At 39.8% G+C, this 26,847-nt stretch overlaps 1 protein-coding gene across 2 annotated transcripts in view; it reads right to left on the bottom strand.

The window, feature by feature from the left end:
- Window positions 1-26,847, bottom strand: part of grin2aa (glutamate receptor, ionotropic, N-methyl D-aspartate 2A, a) — a 149,129-nt gene that overhangs the window by 6,806 nt on the left and 115,476 nt on the right. For both annotated transcript variants that reach the window (XM_079629186.1, XM_079629187.1), the window contains 7 exons: window positions 19,494-19,665; window positions 18,957-19,110; window positions 18,408-18,533; window positions 17,457-17,686; window positions 8,697-8,857; window positions 2,103-2,290; window positions 724-962 (listed from right to left, as the gene is read on the bottom strand). In XM_079629186.1, the coding sequence (XP_079485312.1) occupies window positions 724-962; window positions 2,103-2,290; window positions 8,697-8,857; window positions 17,457-17,686; window positions 18,408-18,533; window positions 18,957-19,110; window positions 19,494-19,665 (1,270 nt within the window). The remainder of the gene's footprint in view (window positions 1-723; window positions 963-2,102; window positions 2,291-8,696; window positions 8,858-17,456; window positions 17,687-18,407; window positions 18,534-18,956; window positions 19,111-19,493; window positions 19,666-26,847) is intronic.

The raw sequence follows: 26,847 nt of genomic DNA, 5'->3' as shown, positions 1-26,847 counted from the left end.
ACATTTCATTACCTTAAAGATGTTAATCAGAGGCACCATATTCTCACACTGACAGCATATACACAAACCCATCAGGGATCTAAACTAAACAAAGACATTCTAAACTTTTGGCGGTGCTAGAAATCAAGCTGTCAAAACAGACTGCTGCATTGTCATTTTAAGCTCTGTGGACATGGAACCAGTGGTCGAAAATAAAATTTCTGACAAACTTTTTCTTTCAAACACTGGCCATGTCAGGGTAAATACTGAGCTCAAATGCCAACTGGATTACAGCTGACACGGTCACAAGTTAGGTTGAATGATATTGGCTGTCCATTGGTTGTCTCTACTGTCAAGACAGGAAAACTCAGGCAGAAGACATCTTCTGTGGCATGATTTTAAAATCAATAGCTGTGAGGGTGATCCAATACAACACCAAAACCAGGGTCTTCAGCAGCTGTTTCGCAAACCTCTAGGGGGTCTACTACAGTAGATAGTAATTATCGCTTGATCTCAGAATAATTTGTGAAAAGGTTTTTTATTGTCCCTCACATATTAAAATGTACTAGGTAAAGCTAAAATATACTATGTATATTTTAGTATGACTCTGCCCATCAATAATTATGCCTCTGCCCATCAATAATATTAATAAAAATAATGTATTTACTATTATTAATAATAATGTCTTATTGAAGTTAACATTACAATTTTTTATTGACCACAAAGAGAGAATAGAAGCCTTACCCTGCTGATGGAGAAGAGCAGGCCGGGTGTGCCTGTGCAGACGCCAGTAAAGCAGTATCTGAGTCTCCAGTAGAACAGGTGCTCCCAGACAAAGGTAATGAGGCTGAGACCCATTGCGGTTGCCAGCATGTAAAACACTCCAGCCATGTTGTCCACATCCAGCTGGCTGCTCATCACCTCGTTCTTCTCATTGTGGCAGATCCCAGTCAGCCACTGAGCCTCCAGCTCCTCCATCTCACCTGTGGAGATATGCACATGGCCAAGCCCACGTCATCAATCAGCTCTGTCTCCCATTTCATGTACACTTCAGTGGGCCACACTGGTACCGTTCACAGACATAACCTCCTTTAACAGAACTCCCCATGCAATAACATGTCAAAGTGAGGATCAATAAAATTATACACTCAAGCTTTAGCCATATGTTAGCACCATCTGAGACTTTTTTTATCTTTCTCTACAAGGTGCATCTGCCAGGTGGATAATTCTGTCATTTGTCATGCTCTCCATATAGCACTACTGCGAAACAGCATATAGTATGAATAGAGAGAAATACTGCAGATGTCTATGAAGGAAGAAATCTGAACTAAAAGGCTAAATTATGTAACAGATGGACATTGCGAAGTGAAAACAACACATTCTGATTCTGGCTTTTACTACACTGCATAAAAACTCTTTAGGGCAGACATTTACATGTATTAATTTAGCAGACACTTTTATCTAAATGAGGAACAGATATATTTTCAGCATGCAGGTAGAGACAGCACCACACATACATATTCCAAGATGTTATAAAACCATGCACATGAACATGAGTAGTTGACACAAAATGTGCCGATGTTTTCAGGGGGGTAAAAATGCATAAAAAAAGTATGGATGTCCTGTTTCTCAAAAATGTTCTTATTTTTTGGCACTATGATCGTAATCAATAGTTTTTACAACTAAAACCGAAACTTCAGAACTATAGTTACATGCTGAATCCACAAATTAATTTAGAATGAACAGAATTCATTATTTAATAAATAAGTTGAAATTATTAAATGTAATAATTCAAATTCATTGTTTTTTTAATATCCACTGAATTATAATAATTTTTAATATTTAAGATATTATTTAATTAATTATTTTACTAATTATTATGGCGACTCATAGCGCACGTGGGGACCTCCAAGGCCATAACCTAAAAAGGAGTCATTCACTATATGTCTTTGAATATACATATTTTATAAGAATTTACATCCTTACAGTTCTATGTTTGGGATTACATGGAAAGGTCAATAGTAGTTGTACAACAGTGAACTCAGTGGGTTTATAGGGCTTTCAAGCTGCCCATTCTAACAAGCACAGTATTCTGGACTGCTGCCAGGCATGCGTGCACTTACCATCTCCAATAATAGCGAGAATGGCCAGATCCACTGGGCGCTTCCAAAGCGACCCTTTCTGCAGGGCAATGCCATAGCCAGTGGTAGCAAAGATGTAGCCACTGCCAATGGTCACTAGTTTACAGCCCTCATCCCTACCGGCCATGTAGTTCAGCACAGCTGCGTCATATATGAAGGCATCAAGTTTTCTGGTGAAAGAGCACAGACACTTCAGATGGCAAATAGAGAGGTTACATGTTCTGAGTCATTCTCATGCCTTAACACCACTGTCATGAATCATAACACATTTTAACTTATGATGTAGACACAGAGTCACGAGTTTAAGGTGAGAGACAGCACTGGGTGCAATCAAAGCACAAGCAATGGAGAGAAACAGCAATAAAAGCTATTTGATTGACTTTGGCTTCATTAATATTTTTGATTTTATGCCAGGGTTTGTCAAACTGGTGTCTGTAAGGAGAAGAAATTTTGAGAGGAAAAAAATACAAAATGCATTTCAACAGTAAGAAATAAAAACAAGGCTGCATACTTTCCAGAATTGTTTGTTTATATAAGCCTGCATTTTTCTGCCTTGCCATTGCTGCTTGTTCACTGCTTGTGAGGAACAATTCTCTGTAATGCTCCTTTGGAATAATATTTGTTGTGAAATGTGCAGTAAATTTGAATTGAAAATATAACAGTCTCACACTGGGTAGAAAAAGACATGTATTAACTTATTATATATTAACTGTAAATATATAAATATTTTAGTCCAGATCCTTTTCTTTCTTTTTTCCTCTGGCTGTTGTACAAAGACAAACAAAAGCCAATTATTTTGTTTTGGAAACAATATGCTATCTTTTTATTATTGCACATTTTCTTCTCACAGAATACTTAACTGCCCTTTTAGGAATGGTGTCATCATATATGGAGGTATTTTGGCATTAAAAAAAATTTAAACAGCACACACAAATAGAGAAAGGGTGATGGAGAATAGAACTTCCCTATGTTTCAGTCATGTTCAACATTATGTCAAAGACTGACAAATGCGGCCTCACATGGGAGCCCCAATCACCAGAATGAGTTGTAGAAAAAATGGCCAATGGAATTGGCGAGTGGGATTTGCATACCAAGCCACTCCCCCGTACATAAGGGTATATAAGATTGCGGCACGTATACACTCATTCAGATTTTTGTTTCGGAGCCGAGTGGTTGCGCACAGTGATCACTCTATTCCAACTGCCTCACAGAGAGCATTTTCCTGATCAGGGTGGGAAATTAACTTTTTTGTTAAAAAATTTTACCAGCCACTTTTTCCGGAATTCAAATTGCAAGAAAGAAATTGCTTCAATACGTTTTTTATTTATATGGAGCTCTCGAAGGGTAGGACTCTGTACTGATACTTCGAACCCTCAAACGCACACGCAGGATGGCCTGTGGTGCGGAAGGCTAGAGATCTGAAGTATATGTCATTCAGGTCGAACGCTGCAGACCAAGCTTGGGGGCAGGGCATTCTGAGATGCCTCTCTGTGTAGTAACTTGGACTGAGGCTTTCGAGAAAGGGCCCGTCTCAAGTGACACAGGGCCAAGATGGTCACGACCCACCTCATACTAGGTACATGAAGAACAAGTTATTTTTTTTTAAACTGGCCTTCATATCGGCTGGAGGGAGCGGGTATATCGTGTCCTTCGCCAGTAGGTTCAACGTTTCCGCTGTCGCTTACCACTTGGCTTGGCAGCATCTAGAAACGGGCTGGGCAGCCCTCCTGCGGCTGGCTCCACGTAGAGACCTGGGTGGAGGCTGCTGCGATGGTCTGGCAGGAGCGGAGACGGCCGCAGGGGGACGCCATCGGCGACGGGCAGGCAGAGGATGTGTCGGGTGACCTCCGTCTGCGCCTGGGCGACGGAAAGCTGTTGGGCGCAGCTTTCCATCGCGTCGCCGAACAACCCAACTTGGGAAAATTGGAGAGTCCAGGAACCGAACCTTGTCCGCATCCACCATCTCAACCAGGCTGAACCAACGATGGCGCTCCTGGACCACTAGTGTGGACATTGCTAGACCGACCGCGCATGCTGCAATGTCCTCGTGCATGTCCATGAGTGTCTTGGCCTGATAGACCTGCAACAACACCATGGCATGCAAAGAGGAGGCGGCTTGCCCGCAAGCTCTGCAAGCTCTGACCGTCAAACCTGACGCGAGCTCACAGGCCTGCAAGGGGAGACAAGGATCTCCCAGATGCAGCGGCCGTTGGACACAGGTGCACCTGTTGTCGCAACAAACAGCTCCACTGGAAGGATAGCCTCATAACCCTTAACCGCTCCTCCTTCAAGGGTATCGAGTGGGGAAGAACCACTCAGGCAGTTTTCGGCAGTAAAAGTGAGAACCAGCACAGCCTCTCCGAGATACCATTCATCAGCCTCGCCGGCCCAAATCAGCATAGCTGACAGTTCTGGATCTGGCTCGAGCAACATTACACTCCCAGAGGGAGACAACGCAGTCGAGTCATCATCTCCAGAGGCCAGCTCACCCTCCGATGCTGCAATCGGCGTCCTGTCCTCTGGGGGAGCCCCGGGTGAAACGGCCGGTCCACCCATTACAGATGGACCAGCACGCTCCACGGGGGACTCCACCCACTGCGGTGGAAGGGAGGAGTGAGGAGCCCACAGGGAATGGTTTTCGGGAGAGACATCCAACACTATCCTCCTGTCACCCACCCCACGCGGCACCCGAAAGCGGGGCGTGGTAATGGGGACTCACGCTTCGCGGAGAGCTTCGAAGGAGAGTCTCGACCTCAACACCGCGACAGTCATATTCCCGCAATGAGAATGTGAACTGTCCACAAAGTTTGCTTCAGCGTGCTGTAAGCCCAAACACGTGATGCAAAATTGTGACCGTTACAGAGAGACAGGGAATGAATGCATCCAGAAACACACAGGTGGAATGACATCTTTTTTTTAATGTTTTTTTTATGTTTTTTTTTTTTTAAGATGCAAACGCACCCGTGTTGCTCTTTTAGGAAATGGGACCATCACCAGTGCCGGAGCACACAGGGAATGACCGCGGCAACACTGAATCAGTGCACTGAAACAGTGAATCACTCACTTCTCGCCCTCTAACCAACCATCAGAACAAACAAACAAACAAACAGCAGTTGAGAACTTAAGCAGTTAAACAGCAGTTGAGAACTTGAGAAGCTTTCGATCACCGCTGCACTCACGCTGTAGAAACATCAACACTGGGAGGTCTTCCCACAAAAACACCGACACAGTCGCTTGTTTTGTAAACAATAGTACTCTTCAGATACATCCGATCGGCTCCGAAGCGAAAGGCAACTGGTGTGTATACCCGCGCTGCCAATGTTGAATTGGCTTGATTAAATAGTAGTACGAAGAAGACAGGCTCCCTAAGCGGTATCCCCATTCAGTCGACGTCGACTACGTCTGACGTTCTCGACTGAAAGGGAACCTTAGTTCTAAACAAGGAAGTTTGTGGTTCTTAATTCAAAGCCATATGATCAGCTCATGACAGAAATATCAGACGAAATTTGTCTCAAACAGCAAAAACGTGAAAAACTCACACTCTGTGCACCCGACTTTCGACCCCACCTACAAACTGACATTTGGAGCCATTGTGGGCTGCTTGTCAAACTCGATCTCTCTGTTGGAAAAGCCTTTATCTAAGACTCATTAGTCTGGTTGTCTGACATTTCAAGAATGTCAAATGTAACTCAGGGATCACGCTGACATCCAGTAGATTTGCTCAATGATTCTTTTGTAACGGTGATGGCTGGATCTACAGTATGCGTAGTGATATGCTGAGCTGCAAGAAATTATGCAGTGTACGACCAAAGAAAATCATTGACACTTTATTAATATACTGCAAGGCAATTTATTATTGTGTATTTGCTGTACCCAACCACAAATAAGCCTATACAACAGCACAGTTTTGCTGCCATTTAGAGAGATAATGAAAGCTGTATCCCTTGATGCTGCTCTACTGCTCTTCTCTTTCACTGTACCCAGTGGTTGGGATTTGGCAGGTGGGGGGAACCCTCAAATTTTGTTTAGGAGCAACAGGGGGAAATGACTCACCATGGGACAATATATTGAGTATCAATGATGTAGCAATACTTTTTGGGACAAGAGTGTCACTGTGGCACTATCACAATACTTATTTACTTGATATTTCAAGGGTTTTATTTTGGTTCATTTACAGTATCTACACTGATATGTCGACGATACTATGTTAAAATTGACTGGACTGAAAATGGACTGGGACAAAAATTCAGCCCTGGCACTGTAGCCACACCAGCCCACATTACCACCACCCCACAGACACAGGCATTCAAATGCGAGGTAGTTAGGGGGGTTCGGGGCATGCGAAAATTTGGATTTCTCTGACCTACATATGTGCAATTTAAGACTTTTGAAGGCCAAAAAAAATGGATAAGAAATAGCTTTTAAACCATGTCAGTGACCATTAGATTATTTGTCAATACCTGTTCTCTCCTCATCTTCATCACTATTATTCTCTCAGTCTCCTTATCCTGCCCTATTTCTTCCCCTCCTAAAGCTGAACTTTGACTGATAGTCTTTTCATTTTCATCTGTGTCAGTGAAGAAATTAAACATAGGCCCAACTGATATTTATATGTTTTTATGAATAATTTTCTTAGACAAGTTCATTTATTCAAGGCTGCCAGGAAAGCTGTAGGCTAAGTCAGTATTGCCAATATGAACTTTCTACAAGCTTTGGAATTTGAAAACCTCTGTTTTTAAATGTTAAAAGTTATTTATTTTAAATGGGCTATATGGAACTTTTCCCCCAAAATAAACGAAACAATAGCCTTTTTATTTGACCATTTATGACTCAAACATCTCCTGATGAGCATACTGACACCTTGTCTGCTCACAGTGGGTGCACCTATAAGCCTGTATCCTATTTTTCCCTTTTTCTGTCGGGTCGGATTTTTCCCGCGCTGTCTGCTGATGTGACATCAAGCGCGTTCATGTTAAACGTTTCAGATCACTCAGAACACTTATCTCAAACAATATATGTATTTGACTGTTCTTACCGCTGTAAACATAATGTTGACCTGACCTCCTTGCAGCAGATGACTTGTGAAGTGTGCACGTACGAGCGAGCAGAAAGGAAGAGCAGTTCTGTTTTTTGGCCACAGGTGTCAGTCGCGAGTTTAAATTTCAGAAATACGCATATCCTCTTTAAATAATACAAATTATAGGCTACGTTTACCACAGTTTGAATTGGAAGACGTTCCCTTAGGCATCATGCGCTGTGGAAACGCGTCAAAGCATTCTCAGGTATGCTTTGACGCAGCATTAACGCACGTAGGTGATTTTGAATGAATATTTCATATCAATATACAATGGTTACATAATGTGAAAACTAATCCTGCCGACCCTATAGAACAGTGGCAAGGGAAAACAAATGTCCGGAGAATAACGAACCTAAAACTAGCTTTACCACGCTCAACCACCGTGAGTGCATTCACGCATTTGTAATCGCTGGCGTTCAGCGGGGAGGGGAGGAAGGACTTTGTCTGCATGCGTGAACCGGCGTAGATGCACTCAAATCAGACAGGAGAACCGTGACTGAGAACATAACGTCGGGAAGCGTGTTTGCCTACCATCAATACCATTGCGCTATCATTGATATTAATTAATCAAATTATTTATTCATTTATCTGAGGTGCTGGAAAACAGTTCCGGACTGTTCCGGCCCACTTTAACCCCTGCCTGTACCCCATAATATTAATCAGAAGGCAGTATCGTTTGTAATTCATTAATTACATTAAACTGAATTGTCTTAGTTCATCATTGATTTTGTTTTATCATTTTCATTCAACAAAAGAGGTAATTTAGTTAATTTTTGCTCTTTTGTTAATGTTTCTCTTGTTCTCTGACCCAAGATGCTGCTTTAATTCAGCTGTGGCCATGATGGGGAGAGGTTTATAATTTTAATATGAATTTATAATATATATATATATATATATATATATATATATATATATATATATATATATATATATATATATATATATATATATATATATATATATATATATATATATAATAGTTTATCATTTAATATGAACAATTGTTTATGAACTATCTTGTTAACTAAAATAAAGCTGAAATAAAATACATTTAAATATTATATGAAAACATAAAAGTTAAAAAAACTGAAACAAATTCAAGTTGCAGTACTCAAATTGCTAAAACCGAAATAAAAATAATGCTTAATATAAATTGATATATACAAATAAAAGCTAATACAAAATATGTATAAATACCAAATATAAGTAATGCTAATAACTGTGTTCCTCAGACAAAGCTATTGTATGAGTTTTAAAGACATTTTGTAACTCAACAGTCTTGATAGTGGCCAGGAAAATGTACCCAAACGGAAATGTTCCACTGAAGAAGAAAAAAAGTAATAATGACGAAATCTTAATTTTTAGGCAAACTTATCCCATTAATAATAACCCTGCCAGTTTAAGGAAGCACGGTCAGCATGTAAGTCAATGAGACACTCACTATTTCAACCATTCTGCTCAGACTGACAAGACAAATAGTGAGGGTGTAATATACATACCCGGTCTTCAAACTGACTAGCGCATCATTCACCCCGGTCTGATGGTACTTCACCATGTACTGGTGCATGTCGGGGTAATTCTTTCGGATGTTTCTCTCTGTACTGCCGTTTGGGACCGTTCCAAAGCGGAAAGGAGGGGAGTAGGAGTAGGGGCTCTGAAACTACAAGTTAAAAAACAAAATTAACAATCGATAAAAGAACAACATTAATATAATTATTTTATTCTATGTTTACAAAACATTGAGTTTTATCACTTAATCTCCACTCCACTTTATCACTTACACAAGTTCACAAAGGACTTTTCATTCTCTAGTACTTTTAAAACCTACAAACAGAAGCCATAATATACAGTAGTTTTTGAATGTGTTTGTTTGTTGACAATTTGACCAGAGTTATGACACTTTAATATGTCTCTTCATGAGCAAACTGTGTCAAGAGTGACTCTTCATGTCTTCTTCCTGCAGGCCCATACATGGCTTCACCTCTCCTCTTGACCTGATTTTTAGAGAACTGACATTGCCTGTCTTATTATACCATTCATTCTCTATTACAACCCAAATAAATCTGGAACAAGTAGCTGAGGAGCTCTTCTCGAGCCAGTCTACACCTGCTGCTCTCCCTGTACTTGACTCAGTATGGTTATTTATTTTCACTGGGCAGCCATGGCAACACTTAAATAAAACATTTTCTGAATGGACAAAAAAAATATCTGTATTTGGGAATCAGGAAAAATACACACTCATACATACACTACTGTCTGTTCTAAAAAAGCATAATGCTCTGTGTTCTGTAGATGAAAACAACACAGTACACCATTCACAAATGCGGAGCTTGCAGTAAAACACCCACTTTTTTTTTTTTTTTCCAGAGAATATAATTATTTTAGATTTATACTTGTTTTGACAATTTTTTCACTAGCTCCACCACACACACACACACACACACACACACACACACACACACACACACACACACACACACACACACACCTCAACCAACTTCTTAAATTATACAATATGAACATATTATATTACATTACATTACATTACATTACATTACATTACATTATATTATATTATATTATATTATATTATATTATATTAAAATACTATTAATGGCTCTGGGCAATTGCTCATCCTTATTGTTCCGGGGTTTTTTTGTTTGTTTGTTTGTTTGTTTTCTTCCACATACTAATTCTGCCATGTAATGTCCTTTTAAAAACTTACAAGCATCCAAATTATTTTAAAGAATGCTCAACCTCATTGTAATTCAACACTCACAGCAGCATCATGAAATATTATTGTGGTTTCTCTGCTCTGATACTAATCAGTTCTGAAGTCTTTGTTTTCATGTAAAGGAGAGACACTCGTTAGTCTTGGATACGAGCCTTATGAACAAAACATCCAGCGGTCAACACAACTTCAGGTCTGCAAAGTAAACACTCTAGACTGCAGTAAATACCCAACAGAGACTGCAATGTCTTACCAAAGATCAAAGTACTTTGTTGCACTATTACAAGGTTTGAAACCACTGACTGTGCTGCCATCAGTGGCATAACTTTCATTAGATCTTTGGGAGACACACACACTTGCCACAAGACCTATCAAATTAATATCTTCACATGACTTAAAAGGCATTAAGAATGTAAATAATATTAAATGGTTATTTGGCGGGATATATATATATTAGGGCTGTCAAACGATACAAATATTTAATCGCGATTAATCACATTAATGTCATAGGTAACTATTTCTATCTATTCTAAATGTCTCTTGTTTTCTTTTTGTCCCATCATTTTTTTCTCATTTTAATGCTCTTATCAACATGGAAAAGTGGATCCGCTTGCTTTGTGCAAATGTTTTTTTATTGAAAACAACATTGGCATATACTGTGTTCAATGTCACACTAACATTGTCACTTGGAGCAAATAATCTCTCACACAATGTAACACTGTCCATCAATAAAAGGGTGAAAGAAATACTGACGAGGTAACGTTACTGGTTGGTTAAGTAGGGTAAGTGAAGGTTTGTTTACTGGCTTTTGAAATAAACTCATAGGTGATTTGTTTTCTTACAAATCATTTATTGTTGTCTCTACAGTCAACAGGTAATTCAGGTGACTGTTGTGGGTCCTGTGGTGCGTATTTTTCTTAAAAGCGGTTGGCGTTTTCTCTTGTGGTAGTGTTGTGGCGAACGTGGTTGAAGCTTTTAGCTTGGGAGCATGTCTATGGTTTTGGCAGGGTCGCTAGTGTGCTAGTTGCTCTTCCAAGCCAGCGGTCATTAGTGCATAAATACCCACCACAAGTAGCTGCATGAAGACTAGGGATGAGTTAGTTAGCTGGGTTGATCAAGATAGCGGAAAAACTCCATACCACGTGAGTTTTAGTCCTTTTAGTACGCACTATCTTGCTGGGTCTGTTGTTGTGGTTTTGATGTGCCAATTGTAATTAGTTGTAATGGCAGATTGTGATGCAGCTCCCTCGGAAGAGGTGTAGGAGCATTGTACTAGGGAGAAACTACTGAAGATTGCGGAGCACTTCTCTGTAGTGGTAGGTGACAAACGCCTTAAAGAGAACATTAAGGTAGTTTTGAAGTCTGAGTTGAGGGAGAGGGGTGTGTTGGCTGTAGACGTGAAATATGATTCTCCAGTTTCCGCTGGTGTATTTATCCAGACTCAGAGCTTAACGTTTGACCAACAAAAGAAACTATTGTTGATTCAGCTTGAGCATGACAAATGTAAACATGAGTCACAAATTAAAAAGCAGATTGAGGTGGAGAGGATTCAGCAAAAATTCAAACAGGCCAAATTAGATCTGGAAGGGCACCGCTTGTCTTTGGTGAATGATAGTAGGGGGTCCAGTGAAGATCAGAGCAGGCAGTTGTTTAGAGATATGGGTTCCTTTGAAATTAGTAATTTAAGACTACTGCCACAGTTTAATGAAAAGGACCCGGATACTTTTTTTTGTATTATTTGAGCGTGTTGCAAAAGCTAGAGGTTGGCCTGATGCAGATTGTGCTTTGATGCTTCAGTGTGTGCTGACAGGACGAGCTCAGGAAGCTTATTCATCCTTGAGCGCAGAAGATAGCTCTAGCTTTGTAGAAATCAAGTATGCTGTGTTAAAGGCGTATGAGCTGGTACCAGAAGCGTATCGCCAACGTTGTAGGTCCTGGGAAAGACACACTGGTCAAACTTATATGGAGTTTGCTCGGGACCTAACTGGTCATTTTAAACGTTGGTTGGCTGCGCTGGAAGTTACTACTTTTGAGCATCTGTGTGATCTTGTTGGAGCAGTTCAAAAACATGCTTCCTGGCTACATTGCAACATATGTTAGTGAGAGAAAGTGTGTTACGGCGGCAGGTGCGGCTGCATCAGCAGATGAGTATTTGTTACTCTATAAAGGGAATTTTAGAGAGCGTGCTATAACACGTGAGCGTTCTTGGAGAGCTAGTGCGCCAAAGGTAGAAGCAGTATCGCGAGGTAATGTTGACACTAACTGCAACTACTGTCATGAAGAGGGTGAAGGCTGATTGTCCGCTGCTGCATTTTAGAAACAAAACTGTAATATCTAAGGTTAAGCCTGTGGCAGCAGCTGCGCCAGTTGCGCCGGTTGTTACGGATTATGTGTCTGAGTTACTTACAGCTGAGCTTGAACCGGATGTCTTGGCAGCGTATGCGCCTTTTATTAGAGATGGGTTTGTGTCACTGGTAGGAAGTGAGGTTAGGGTTCCAGTAAAAATGTTGAGGGACACAGGGGCTTTTGACTCTTATATTGTGGGATCTGTGTTACCGTTGTCAGAAGAAACTGACACGGGGGACTGCATACTAAGTCGTGGCATGTGTTTAACTGTTTTGCCCATACCGTTACATAAGTTGGTCCTGGACTGTGAACTGGTAAAAGGAGAGGTAGATGTAGGTGTGCGTCCAGCGTTGCCCATTGAGGGGATTCATTTAATTCTAGGTAACGGTAGCCGTGTTTAGGCTGACACTACTCCCTTGTTAGTTGTTGCATCTTACCCAGTTAAGTCTGTTGTTGACCATATTGCCGCTGCTTTACCTCAAGTTTCCTCAGCCTGTGTAAGTATACGCGCTATGAGTAAAGCTGAGTTTAAGAGGGGATCTGATGAGAGTGAAGTGGAGTTTGTGACTCCATCGATGTCAGACTTTCCACTATCTGTGTCAAAAATGTAGTTGTTACAGGAACAGCAAAGTGAACATTTTGGTTATGAATGAACCAGTTGAGCATCTGATTGTGGACTGTGTGGGTCCGTTATCATGCTCTAAGTCTGGCTGTAACTACCTGCTGTCTGTGATGTGTCAGAATACTCGGTATCCTGCTGCGTATCCATTGAGGGCAATTACCACTAAGGCCGTAGTGAAATCTCTAAGTCAGTTAATTTCAGTCTTTGGCATTCCGAAGGTCATCCAGAGCGATCAGGGGTCTAATTTCTCTTCACACATGTTTGGTCAAATTTTGAAGTTGTTGTGTGTCCGTCATAACCAGTCATCAGCCTATCATGCACAGAGTCAGGTGGCCTTGGAAAGATTCCATCAATCTTTGAAGTCTCTCCTGCGTGCATATTGCACAGAGCTGGAAAGAGACTGGGAGGAGGGTCTTCCCTGGCTTATGTTGGCTGCAAGAGAAGCTGTGCAGGAGAGTACAGGTTTTAGTCCTAATGACTTGGTTTTTGGGCACAAAGTGCGTGGACCCTTGGCTGTTTTAAAGGATGGCCTGGTGGAGGCGGAACCACCCAGAAATTTGGTTGATTTTGTCAATGGCTTTAAACATCGTCTGTTTGTAGCAGGTGAAATGGCGAGGGAGAAATTGCAAGTGTCACAGAGTAAGATGAAAAATATCTATGATCGCTGTGCGGAGCATCAATAGTTTAGTCCGGGAGATCAAGTTCTTGCATTGATGCCTGTTGTAAGCTCGCCATTTCAAGCTAAATATGCTGGTCCTTATACAGTTGTTGAGAGAAGGTTTGACATGAATTACATAATTGCAACACCGGGATGGAAAAAGTCCACACAGTTACGTCATGTCATCCTTCTCAAACCATATTATAAACGTGAGGTTGCGGTAAGCCAGACAGTAAGAGACAACGTGCATCCGGTTCTGCTTGTGAGTTCGGTGTCAGAATCACAGCAGAAAGATGGAGTGCCAGAACCAGATGACAGTTTGTTATATGGTAATCTAAAAAATTCTGAGACACTTCGTAACCTTGATAGTCTGTTGTTGCATTTGACTGAATCTAAGCGTGGTGAGTTGTCTGATCTGATACAGAAATATCCATGTCTCTTTGACAATGTTCCTACATGCACAAATTGGATCGAACAGGATGTTGATGTTGCAGATGCCCAACTAATTAAACAGCGTTTTTACCACATGTCTCCAGAGAAACTTAAACATTTAGACACTGAAGTTGCTTACATGTTGGAAAATAATATTTGCAGTCCCGTCACCTTCTAGTTAGTCTTCACCGTGTATTTTGGTTCTAAAGGCTGATAAATCGCCTAGATTTTGCACAGACTTCAGAAAGGTAAACTCAGTCACTAAACCAAATTATTTTCCGTTGCCACGTATGGACGACTGTATAGATCAGGTTGGTTCTGCCAAATTTGTTAGCAAGTTTGACTTGCTTAAAGGTTATTGGCAGGTTCCGCTGTCTGCGCGTGCTCAGGAGGTGTCGGCATTTGTTACACCATCTGGACTCTATTCTTATAGAGTCATGCCGTTTGGTTTGAGGAACGCTCCAGCAACATTCCAACGATTGATGAATCGTGTTGTTTCAGGTCTAGAAGGTTGTTCCATTTACCTAGATGATCTGGTTATTTATACTGGTGCTTATAATTTATACAAGGTCAGGGCAGTAGAATATTTTCCTAGGCCTACAACTAAAAAAGAGTTACAAAGGTTTTTGGGTCTAGTCGAATACTACAGGAGTTTCTATAAAAACTCTACAGTTGTTTTTCATCTGACTGAGTTGTTAAAAGATAAGGTAAAGTTTTTGTGGTCTAATGAGTGTCAGCAAGCCTTTGAGAACATTAAGTCCCTGTTGTGTTCGTCTCCTGTGTTGATAGCGCCACAATTTGATAAAACGTTCATACTCCAAGTAGATGCAAGTCAGGTTGGTGCAGGTGCTGTTTTGTTACAGGAGGATGGTCAGGGAATGGCGAGACCAGTTAGCTTATTTTCGAAAAAATTCAATTGTTATCATCTGAATTATTCAGTGATAGAGAAAGAAGCGCTGGCACTTGTTTGGGCGTTGCAGCACTTTGAGGTGTACATTGGAGGAGGGCAGCTTGTTGTATACACGGATCACAATCCGTTGACATTTTTACACTCACTTAAGTGTCCCAATCCGAGACTCATGAGGTGGTCGTTGTTTTTGCAAGCCTACGCACTGGACATTAGACATATTAAAGGAGTGGACAACGTAATAGCAGATGCGTTGTCACGTGCCCCTATGCTTATTGGTGTCCCTAAGTTATTAGTGCCGATTCTTGTTGTCTTGTGACCTGTTTTTTTTTTTTTTCTATGCCTGTTTTCTTAATTTGATTCCCAGGTATCGGGGTTGCTGAAGATGGAATGGGAGAAGGCAGTAGTCCAAGTGCAAGTGGAAGTTTAATGTATATTTCTGCTGTGTGTATATATTCTGCCATTTATTGTATTGTGGTAATTTTGTAATATTTAATGATTTCGATTATATTGGGTTATGTTACTGGTGGTCCTTTGGGACACCGACCTTATGGGGGAGGGTGTGACGGCCCCCATGTGATTGTTAATCATCTTTGTTCTGTTGAGGTGATTCCTGATTGGGCGCACCTGGAACCTGTGAGTGGTGCACCTGGAACCTGTGAGCCAGTGGAGATAAAGCTCTACTTCTTTGATACCAATCTTTCATTGGAAAGTCACGTGTCTAGTATATGTAAAACCACATTTTTCCATCTTAAAAATATATCTAAATTACGCCATATGCTCTCATTGACAAATGCGGAACAATTAGTTCATGCGTTCATGACCTCAAGGCTAGATTATTGTAATGCTCTACTGGGTGGTTGCCCTGCACGCTTAATAAACAAACTACAGCTACTTCAAAACGCAGCAGCTCGATTTACCAGAACCAGGAAGTATGACCATATTAGCCCCGTTCTGTCAACACTGCATTGGCTGCCTATTAAACATCGTCTAAATTTGGTTTAGCTCCACAGTACTTGAGCGAGCTCTTAACGCATTATAGTCCTTCACGTCTATTGCGATCTCAAAATTCCGGCCAGTCAATAATACATACAGTATATTAAAATCGACTGCTGGCGGTAGATCCTTTTCCTATTTAGCACCAAAACTTTGGAACAGTCTTCCTACCATTGTCCGGGAAGCAGACACACTCTGTCAGTTCAAAGCTAGATTAAAGACACATCTCTTTGACCTAGCATTCACATAATACATTATAGACTTCTATAATTCAATGTTAGGCTGCATAGATTAGGTCATCCTGAACTGGGAACACTTCCCTTATATCCTGATGTACTCGTTACATCATAAGAAGAATGGCATCTACGCTAATTTTAGTGTCTTTGTTTATCCCGAGGTTTTCCCGCAGCCTGCCGGATCCAGGCCGTATCCAGATCTGACAAAGGACCTTTGCCTGGACCCGATAACAATGCAGTGCTGAAGTGCCAACTAGTCTCTCCCTATGGAGGATCCCTTTACCACTCTACAGATAAAGCGTTATGGGGAAATTCGGCTTGCATACCTACCCCGAAGTGATAAAATAAAATTCTGTATCAAAATTTAAGACAAGTAGTTTGTTTAGGCATGGTTTGCAGGGAATTACAAACCTGCGCATATATATTCAAACGCATATAACAATATAATTAATTATTGATGTGCACGTGAGCGCCATCAGCATTTCTCACAGGTTCGCGTTTAAAGTCTATTAAGAGAAAAACAGTGTCGTCTTAGCGGCCCCTAATTTAATAATAAATGATCACTTCGATGGCAGTGAATCAATCAAAACTAACTTTAGCTGGAAAATAACATTATTCAAGAACCGCTATAAAGCCAAAACAATCTGTTACCTTAAATTATACGTTTATCTCTGTAAAGCTGCTTTGAAACAATCTACACTGTTAAAAGCGCTATATAAATGAAGATGACTTGACTTGACTACATAATTTTTTTCTATTTTATTATGTTTTAAAATGTAATTTATTCCTGTAATGTCAAATCTGAATTTTCAGCATCATTACCCCAGTCTTCATGTCACGTGATCGTTCAGAAATTAGTCTAATATTGTGACATTTATTATTATGATCAATTATCAACATTTATTATTATTATCAATGTTGAAAACAGTTGTGCTGTTTCATATTTTTGTTGTGGAAACCGTGATACATTTTCTTCAAGATTATTTGATGAAATTAAGTTTTAATTTCTTTAAAAAACAAAATCTTACTGACTCCAAACTTTTGAATGGTGGTATTGGATATATAAATAGTTTTACCTTGTTGTCGCTTAGACCCGTCACTTGGTCTACAAATTCTCATTTTTTTCATGGTTATTAAAATGTTCTTTCTATTCAAAGAATCATGAAATAAAAAAGTATCATGGTTTCCACACAAAAAAAAAATAGAAATTAAGCAGCACAACTGTATTGACATTGATAATAATATTAAAAGTGTCTTGAGCATCAAATGATCATTATGATTTTAGTTATGAATCATGTGACAATGAAAACTGTATATATAAATAGTTTTACCTTGTTGTCGCTTAGACCCGTCACTTGGTCTACAAATTCCTCCTGGATCATGAAGGCAGCCAGGTTAGCAGTGTAGCTGGCCAGGAAGATGACAGCAAAGAAGGCCCAGACGGACACTATGAATTTACTGGTGGTGCCTTTGGGGTTTTGCACCGGCACAGAGTTGTTAAATACCAGGCCCCACAACAGCCACACTGCTTTCCCCATGGTGAAAGACGGTCCGTGGGGGTCTGTGGAAGACATGTTTTCATTAGCATCCTTCATTTGTGACAAATGTGTTGCAATGTGCCTTATTCAGTGCTTTAATTTTGGAAATAATGTATTTTCCCCTCTGCATGGTCATTAGAGCTCTTGCTCAAATTAATGACAACGTACAGCACCCTACTGCTCAGCTGTTAATCATTATATTCTTGAATAGTTAATTGTTTTCATATAAGCAGAACTGCATGCAAGAGTTAACAGTGGAACATTGGGGTAAATACACCGAAGTGAAGCTCGAAACGGTTCGTTTGTAAGGTGGGTGTAGAACTAGACAGCTGATTTATCTTTAGATTTGTTTGATGTGTTTCCCTTTTGAAAACGGAAAAAATCTAAGCTTTAAATGAGTCATCTAACAAGAGAAGAAATGCTTTTTAGTGCCACATAACAAAAGCACTCCAAATGAGACTACATTAATTAAATCTGATCCACTTGAATCAAATGAAAATGAATTGAACTTTCTTGAACTAACTCGGAGCCTGAAACCACTCAGCACTGAAAACAGTGAAATTAAGTATAAATTAAGCCTTTCTATTTTGCAAAAGAACCGAGGGGTTGTGGTACAGATTATGAGACAGGCTCTATCAGAGCAGGGCAAGGGTTTATGAGTGTGCCTGAAACTGAAAGACCAACTGCATTGCAGGGGAACCGCAGGGGGAGGGAGTAGCTGAGGGTGCTACTGTAGTTACATACCTTTGCCCTGAGCAAGGTTCCTGTTGAAGCCCAGGGGGCTGATGTACTCAAACATGAAGACAGCCATTGCAGTCACCAGCAGCAGCATCACAAACATCATCACCCACACAGATGCACTGAAGGGCTCTGCAGCGAGGGAGGAGAAGGAGGAGCAGGAGAAAAAACGACACAGTCAGCGACTATCATGCAGGCATTCTGCATGGTACAGTATGTGACTATAGACAAGCTGAAGAGATTAAAGAGCTTTACCATGGGAAGTAAATGGAAAACTGGCAAGTGTCCATTGGGGAGGTTTCTCAGACCCAATAATTATTGGCCTTATGCTAATTAAATAATGGCTTGCTGATCTAGTGCCATCAAGAATAAAGAAGCACTCAGGGTGCTATGAATCTAAAAGCAGTCCACTTCAGCAGATTTGTGGGAGACTATATTGGCCTGTTGGATCTGTGTTTTGATTGGTGAGAAGACCACAATATTTTGACAGGTGGAAATAAGATGCGCCCTCTCACGATCATCAGGAAACGGCTGCTGTGCCCTGCAGATAGTTACCTAAAAACGCTGATGGAGACACAGTTCCGTTGCTACGGGATACCATCACACTAATCCCCGTTTCCACGAAGGGGACAGAGAAATCGATGACCTCTGAGCGCTCCTCATTGATTGTCAGGGAGCCCACGGCCATGACTGCTTTTTTGGTCAACACCTGTGGCAAAAGACAAGACAACACAAAGGTTTAGACAAAATCTAAGTTTATATACAGAGGGATATTTCATATATGTTATATGCTATTTAAATATTACATTTCTTATTATATGTTATATACACCTGGGATATTGCAATTTATTTTTGCAACCAAATTAAACTTGAGTTTCAACAGCATTTCACTCCTTCTGGATCCAAATTGAACAAATATCTAGCTCCTTTCCCCAATTTCACATTTGTTTGCTATCGGTCTTTGAATGATTACTTCCATGGAGAGAAAGAGAGAGAAGCTCACTGCGCTTCTGTGAACAAAAATTTATTCAGTCTAACCTTTGTGTAGCTCTGTAAATGGAAAAGCAGATTTGGCTATTTAAATCTTCTCACCTCTCCCACCATGCCGTTCCACACATTGTTGATCTTCTTCCCGTGCTTCCCGTTGGTCACTAGATAAAGGTCATAGGTGAACTTCACATTCCGAGCAATTTTCTTGAGTATGTCGATGCAGAAGCCTTTGCAGCACTTTTTGATGTATGTTCCTCCTCCCTCGGTGGTGTTGCTGATGAATAGAGCATATTAATTTAAGCTCAACTTTAAGCAAAATATCTGAATCATGATGTCAGGACCATTTCACACTTAGCTGACTGATGCATTTTCTAGATTGATCCATGTATGGGGAGATATATGGCATGTGCTGCAATGAACATTCATAGCAGTAAGAAATGTAAAGTTTTGTGCATTAAAAAATATAGCAGTCACTCTTGAAATTGCAATGACTGAGCAAAAAAACACAGTACCATTCAAAAGTTTGGGGTCAGTTTTTTTTTAAGTCTTTTAAAAAAGAAGAAGAAGAAGAAGAAGAAGAAGAAGAAGAAGAAGAAGAAGAAGAAGAAGAAGAAGAAGAAGAAGAAGAAGAAGAAGAAGAAGAAGAAGAAGAAGAAGAAGAAGAAGAAGCACATGTATTGTACACGAATGCATTAAATTAATCAAAAGTGAAAAGTAAATACATTCTCATTTTTTTCATGGTTATTAAAATGTTCTTTCTATTCAAAGAATCATGAAATAAAAAAGTATCATGGTTTCCACAAAAAAAAAAAATAGAAATTAAGCAGCACAACTGTATTGACATTGATAATAATATTAAAAGTTTCTTGAGCATCAAATGATCATTATGATTTTAGAAGAATCATGTGACAATGAAAACTGGAGTAATGATGCTGAAAATTCAGCTTTGCCATCACATGAATAAATTACATTATAATAGAATATAATAGAAAATGGTTACTTTAAATTGTAATTGTATTACTGTTTTTACTGTATCAAATAAATGCAGCCTTGGTGAGCAAAAGAGACTTATTTTCTTTGAAAAACATTGTACCGACCCAAACTTTCGAAAGGCAGTGTAGATAACGAGTTTAATCCATTTTAAGTCAGATATTTTCAACGAAAGAAATGTTAACAACTACAAACACTTATTACTAAACTGTCATTTACAGACGTGCCTTTTGTTTTAAATAAACATCTCTCTCTGAAACATAATTTATGGGTAACCAAATTAATTCTGTCACAACCCTGAGTTTTTTGGAGAGTAAATTCAGATCAAAAGTCAGTGTGAACAGAAAGAAATGTAGTATTCGGAGTGATCAGAATTTCAAGTCTCTGACTTCCTGACTACCTACATCACACACTATGTCATTGTTCATGTTTATAAATCACAAAAAAAGGTAAAAACATTTTTCTCACACCAAAAACATGAAATTAGGAGTGAAATGATAGTTGTTATCTTTGTAGCCCTCATTTAGTATAGTTAAGCCGGGGACACTAAGGCCGATTATGAATGTAATTTGATACTTACGACTGATCATGCCCAAACGCGCAGAGTCAGAGACAGTTGTGTTCAGTCGGTGTTCACAGTCGGTGTTTAAAATCTGCTCCAGTCGTTGGAAACAGTCTGTAAGTGTGTTCAGTTCAGTCTTAGAATGTTTCAGCTAGTCGTTAAGTGTGTCCCCGGCTTAACAGTATATTGGATATGTGAGCTTCACATGATTTTCACTGCATGTATAACCAATCTCTGTGTAAACAAAACAGGATTAAGAGTCACAATCGTGTTTAGCTGCAGTGTGTCTAAAGCATATTTTGGACAGCTGTCTGCTTGTGCAGATCAGGCTCTAGCTGGGATTACAGTACAGTAGGTATAGTCTGCTGAAGCATGATATTTCTTAATTACAATGAATAATAGGGCTTTCCCATGAGAGCCACTCTGGGAGCCATCAAGGGAGTGCCAAACCTCTGGTGAAAATTGCAGTTGGCTGGAGATTTCTGATGCCTCGTAAAGACCACCGCCAATCTGTGCCGACTTAATTGCACAGGGGTTCCTGTTTTCCCAAGCGAGGAGGAAGACAATGCTATTTAAAGGCAGTCAAGATTATTATTTCATTTGGACTGGAGGAGAAGCTCCTGCCCTTAGAAACAGTCAAGAGGTGTTGACTTGAGTAGGACCTGCATTACTCCAGCTTATGTCTAGTGTTCATATTCTTTTTCACCCCTTTATTAATTTCTCAGTCAAAGAATATTCCCTCACCCATACAAATATCCTGTTTACAATGGTATAAAAATCTGTCTGGTGTAATCCAATCCCAAATGGTTAGCAAGACACATTGAATTGTATACCTGGTAGGGACTATGAGTGTTAAAAAAAAGGCTTATAACATTCAAATTGACCAATTTATTTAATTATAATGTAATTGTATTCACTTTTATTAAATAAAAATGTAAATAAATAAATCACTTCAATCATGCCAAGTGGCACAAGGATAAAAAAATGCAATGACTTCAATTTATTCTTTATTGTTACATTTAAAACATTGTTTAACAAGAATCAGATAAACATTTTTAAATATATATTTTTATTAGTTAATTCATAAGTGGTTTATATCTTTTTTTTATTAATAATTTTTTTTTTTTTTTGATGCATTTAATTCACATTTATAAGTGGCACTCCTAGTCCTCCATATAAACCTGTAACACTGTCACTTGATCAGATGTTTTTAACATGGTCAGATTGACAAGTAGTGATGAAGAGTTGTGCATATTTTTTATTTGCAGATATCTTTACACTTGAGTCAGGGACACGTGAAACTTTTCCTTTTGTCCAAGACAATTTACAGTACACTTATTACAGGGACAGTCCTCTTGGAGCAGCCTGGGGTTAAATGCTTTGCTCAAGGGCACAATGGAAGTGGTTAATGGACTGTCTCTTCTTGGGTTTAAACTTACAATATTTTACAGCGTAAAATGAGTTAACAGCTCAGATGCTTAACCACAAGTCTGCACAACATCCTCTCTGGGGGAGGAGACATCATAATGAGAGACTAAAGTAAATATAGCACTATATACAATTATCAGGCAGTTGCACAAAGCAGCTAAGCTTGTAGATTTTTTTTTAAAACTTTGGTTTAAAAAAATGACAGGGTTGCAGACAGGACAGAGCTGCATTAGTAATCAAGCCACTATCTGAGTGAGTGGAGCATCGCCACTGTGGAGTTCATACAGACAACACTTAAACTAGCAAAGCCACCTGGGAGCCTCATTTAACTTTTAGATTGAAACTAAATTAAGACTCAGCTTTCTATGTTCTTTAAACAGATCAACACTAAGAAAAAAAAACACTTATGAATATACTTTGGCTCCCATGTGATTGCTCCCATGTGCACCGATTCCTTCTGTGAACTTTCGCCAAGTATTGTCCCCCTGATGTAGTCTGATTGCAACAGCTATAAATATCAGCTACTTCAAAATAATGCAAAATTTATAAATGCTTCCAGCCATGTATGGCCAGAGAAAGCGCATGTGCATTGCATAAGCCTGGGGAATACATACTAAGGAATAGAATAGAATAGAATAGAATAGAATAGAATAGAATAGAATAGAATAGAATAAATTTTTAATCAATTACAGTGCTCACTGATTGTCCTAGCTGTTCTACAACCAATATCTGAACAAAATAAATTAGTCTACAATACAGAGACAATGCAGTCTACCAAAAACTGAAAAGCTGAGCAATAAAATGTGTGTTCCCTGTTATTGTGTTTTGGTGGGAAGCTTATTGTAAAGCCAGCCTAGCACTGATCGCATAAAAGCAGAGGAGTGTTTTTGGCAGCAGGAAGTGGCCGCATGCCTTCATGACTGCAGAATTTAACAAACTTTCCTGTCTCCACAATGAGAGAGACACACATTCGACTGCCTAGGCAAAATCCAGTTTAAAATCAATCTCTTTCCCTCTGTGCTGGCTATGACGCACACAATGAATTCCCCCGGCTCCTGCAGAGGCTCTATTCAAACACTCACATGGCAGAATCCATATTATTACAGTCTTCTTCACATTTTGATTACACCAGCGGCAATAAGAAGGGATCCCTTATGTTACCAGACCACTTCCTCACTGCATTTACTACACCAATTACATTCATATGAAGACACACTGGTCGCCATGTTTGTTTCTATTTTCAGAGAAATATGGCATGCTAATGTGGTCACTTGCCAAGACAACACAGTGTGTAAATCTAGGCAGATAAAAGATGGAGGTTATACTCCGAGTTGACAACAGGTTTCAGATATCTGAATTCTTGACATTTGCTTTGAAAGCACAAATATCTCAATGGCGCAGAGTGATCTTAAATAGTTTGCATTTGTGTGTGTCCTGGTCACTGAAGGATGTTTCCTCTGTGTCTGTGGCGTGTCAACCTGGCACTGCATCCGTTTCTGCATCTACAGACCTCAGTGGCAGCTGAAGTAGAGGGTAAAATGACAGCTGAGGATACCACATCATCAGATTTATCTCTGACAAAAATTAGTGTTAGACTGTCTATCTGTCAGACTGGGCCAAAAAACAACAACTTCATATTAATATAGTTAATTATTTTGAGGTTAAAGGATTAGTTCACTCATAAAGATAAAATGTGGCTTTCTTTTCCCATGAAACGAAAAAAAGGAGAAATTTTGAAGATCTACTTATTTTTTGAGGTCATACTTTTCTGTGCAATTACAATGAATGGGTACTCAGAGCTTTCAAGGTTTAAAAATACTGCAAAACTACTATAAAATATAAAAGTTGTCATTGTCACATTGTTTTGGGTTTTGTTTCATGTATGTTTCTTGAAGTTTATTTTGAAGTTTAGTCACAGTCATGTGCTTCCCTTGCTCCTCATGTTATCCTGCTATGTGCCTCCCTTGTGAATGTGTCATGTTCTTATTAGTTGTTTCATGTCATGTCATGTCATGTTTTTTTTTTATGGTTTATTGTCTTTTTTTTTTTTTACAGCTGTTTCTTATTGCTCATTAGTCTTATAGACCTTGTTCATTTCTCTAGCTTATTTGTTCCCTGTAACCTTTGTTGGTGAGTTTATTTAGTTCATGTTTGTTTCAAGTTTCAAGTTTCAAGTCAGGTCTTTGTTTATGACCTTTATTTGTTATGTTAAATAAACTGCACATGGGTTCTTACTGAAACTTGCTTTCAGTGACTTTCTTACAGACAGCTAGACCTCTAAAATGAACCCAGCAGTCTCTTTGCTACATTTGCGCCAGGGGAATCGCCCCATTGAAGAATATGTGATTTGTTCACGGCTTCCTGGAGGAAAGATAGACTGGTCCCTGGCAGAATACATTGATCATGCCCTTCTGTCAAGTGCTACGGCCACAGAGGCCACCCATGAACTCACTGTGCCTCATTCTACGGAGGCCATTTATAGTCCAGGCCCGCCACTGCTCCACGACCCTCTGCTCCACGGTCTAGGTCCGCTAACGCTCCACGGTCCAGTTCCGCAAGTGCCCCACGACCCTCTACTCCATGGTTCAGTCCCTCCTCTGCCAAACGGCCTAGGTCCACCAATGCTCCACGGCCCAGGGCCCCCTCTGCTCCACGGTCAATCCAGTCCCTCATCTTCCCAACGGCCTAGGTCCACCAATGCTCCACGACCCAGGCCCCCTCTGCTCCACGGTCAATCCAGTCCCTCATCTGCCCAACGGCCTAGGTCCACCACTGCTCCACGGCCCAGGGCCGCCTCTACTCCACGGTCCAAGTCTGCCACCGCTGCACAGTCTAGACCACAATCCAGGCGCTCTTCCTCTTTATGGGCCTGGCCCTCCACCCCTCCCCCAAACTTTTCCATGAAAAGGCCCCCCAAATACCATGAGGTTCTGGCCAAGGCCCCCCTTTTGCAGGATGTGTTATTGAACCCATCGACAATACTACGGCAAATGTAGAAATAAATAAATAAAACATCTGTTAACATCAGATTATGTAATGGTGTTTGATACCAGCCAATCAGAAAGATTATAGAGATACAATTTTCTAGGCTGATTTTCTATATTATTATTTTTATTAAACACCATATACTTTTACCCAAACTGAATAATAAAAACAAGTTTAAATGGGTAAATTTCATAATAATATCTATATTTTTGAGTCTTCATTTTCTTTTCTGACATTGCCAACTCCAGTTCTTGTTAAAACACACTAGACTTGCAAATAATGTTTTAGGCACTTTTGTGTGAAATCATATTTATTTTGTCCATCAAAAGTGCGCTTTCACTTGAATTGAGCGTGAGCAGCGCAACGAAACCCGCGCCTCACTGCTGCTCACGCGACGCTCCTGCTCGCGGTGTGAATGCACTCATTGATTAACATGCACGCCACGCTGAAAAAAAAATACCCGCTGCTCACAGCTTGCAGTGTGAAACGGACGTAATTCACGAGGTTTCCTACATGTGCGTTCCGTGTGCACGTGTGATGCTGATGTTGCGCGAAGTTAACAATGCAGCGCCGAGTGCATTTGACTCGCATAAAATTGGCATACATGTCAGACTGATTGGCCGGTTGCCTAATCTCTAAAAGATTAGCATTAAAAAGTATAATGGTCAGATAGGCTATGCAACAATTATTATAATGCTATTTCATAACAATTCTCATAATAATATAATTTCTTTTTTACGTTTTTCTTTTTTTCTTCCAACTTGCAGCAGCCCCCCTGGCGGCCCCCCACTTTGAAAACCCCTGCCCTAGACACCTTCACCTTTCTGGGCTATTTGTTGTTTTGTGTTTGTTTTGTTGGGTGGTTTGTTAGGGCGTCCGGTGCCGCCCTTTTTTGAGGGGGTGGATATGTCACAGTGTTTTGTGTCATGTTTGTTTCACGTGTCAAGTAATATCTTTGATTATTTTTATTTTGTTCACGTTTTTTAACTGCACATGGGTTCTTACTGCAACTCTCTTTCTCAGTGTACTTCCTTACAGTCATACAGGTTTGGAGAAGACATGAGGCTGAGTAAATAATGACAAGTTTGAAGACGGTACAATTTGTTTTTTGAAGAAGTCTCTTATTCTGACCAAGGCTGCATTTATTTTATAAAAAATTAAGTAAAACCAGTAATATAGTGAAATATTAGTACAATTTAAAATAGCGTTTTCTATTGTTATATTTTTTAAATGTAATTACTGTGATGGCAAAGCTGAATATTCAGCATCATTGTTTAGTCTTCAGTTTCACATGACCCTTCAGAAATCATTCTAATTTGCTGCTCAAGAAACATGTATTATTAGTGTTGAAAACATTATGTAGCTTTATGATTTGTAGCTTTATGATTTGAGTATTTGGGTGAACTATGCCTTTGACAATACTTATGCAAATGAATACTGTACATAACACAGACAGATGAGCTTTCAAATAAGTGTGAATTTTCTATAGCT

Source organism: Phoxinus phoxinus (genome assembly GCF_949152265.1).
Source record: "Phoxinus phoxinus genome assembly, chromosome: 1".
Classification (NCBI taxonomy): Eukaryota; Metazoa; Chordata; class Actinopteri; order Cypriniformes; family Leuciscidae; genus Phoxinus; species Phoxinus phoxinus.
The sequence above is the reverse complement of the archived record's forward strand: the minus strand, read 5'-3'. Positions and strand labels throughout refer to the sequence as shown.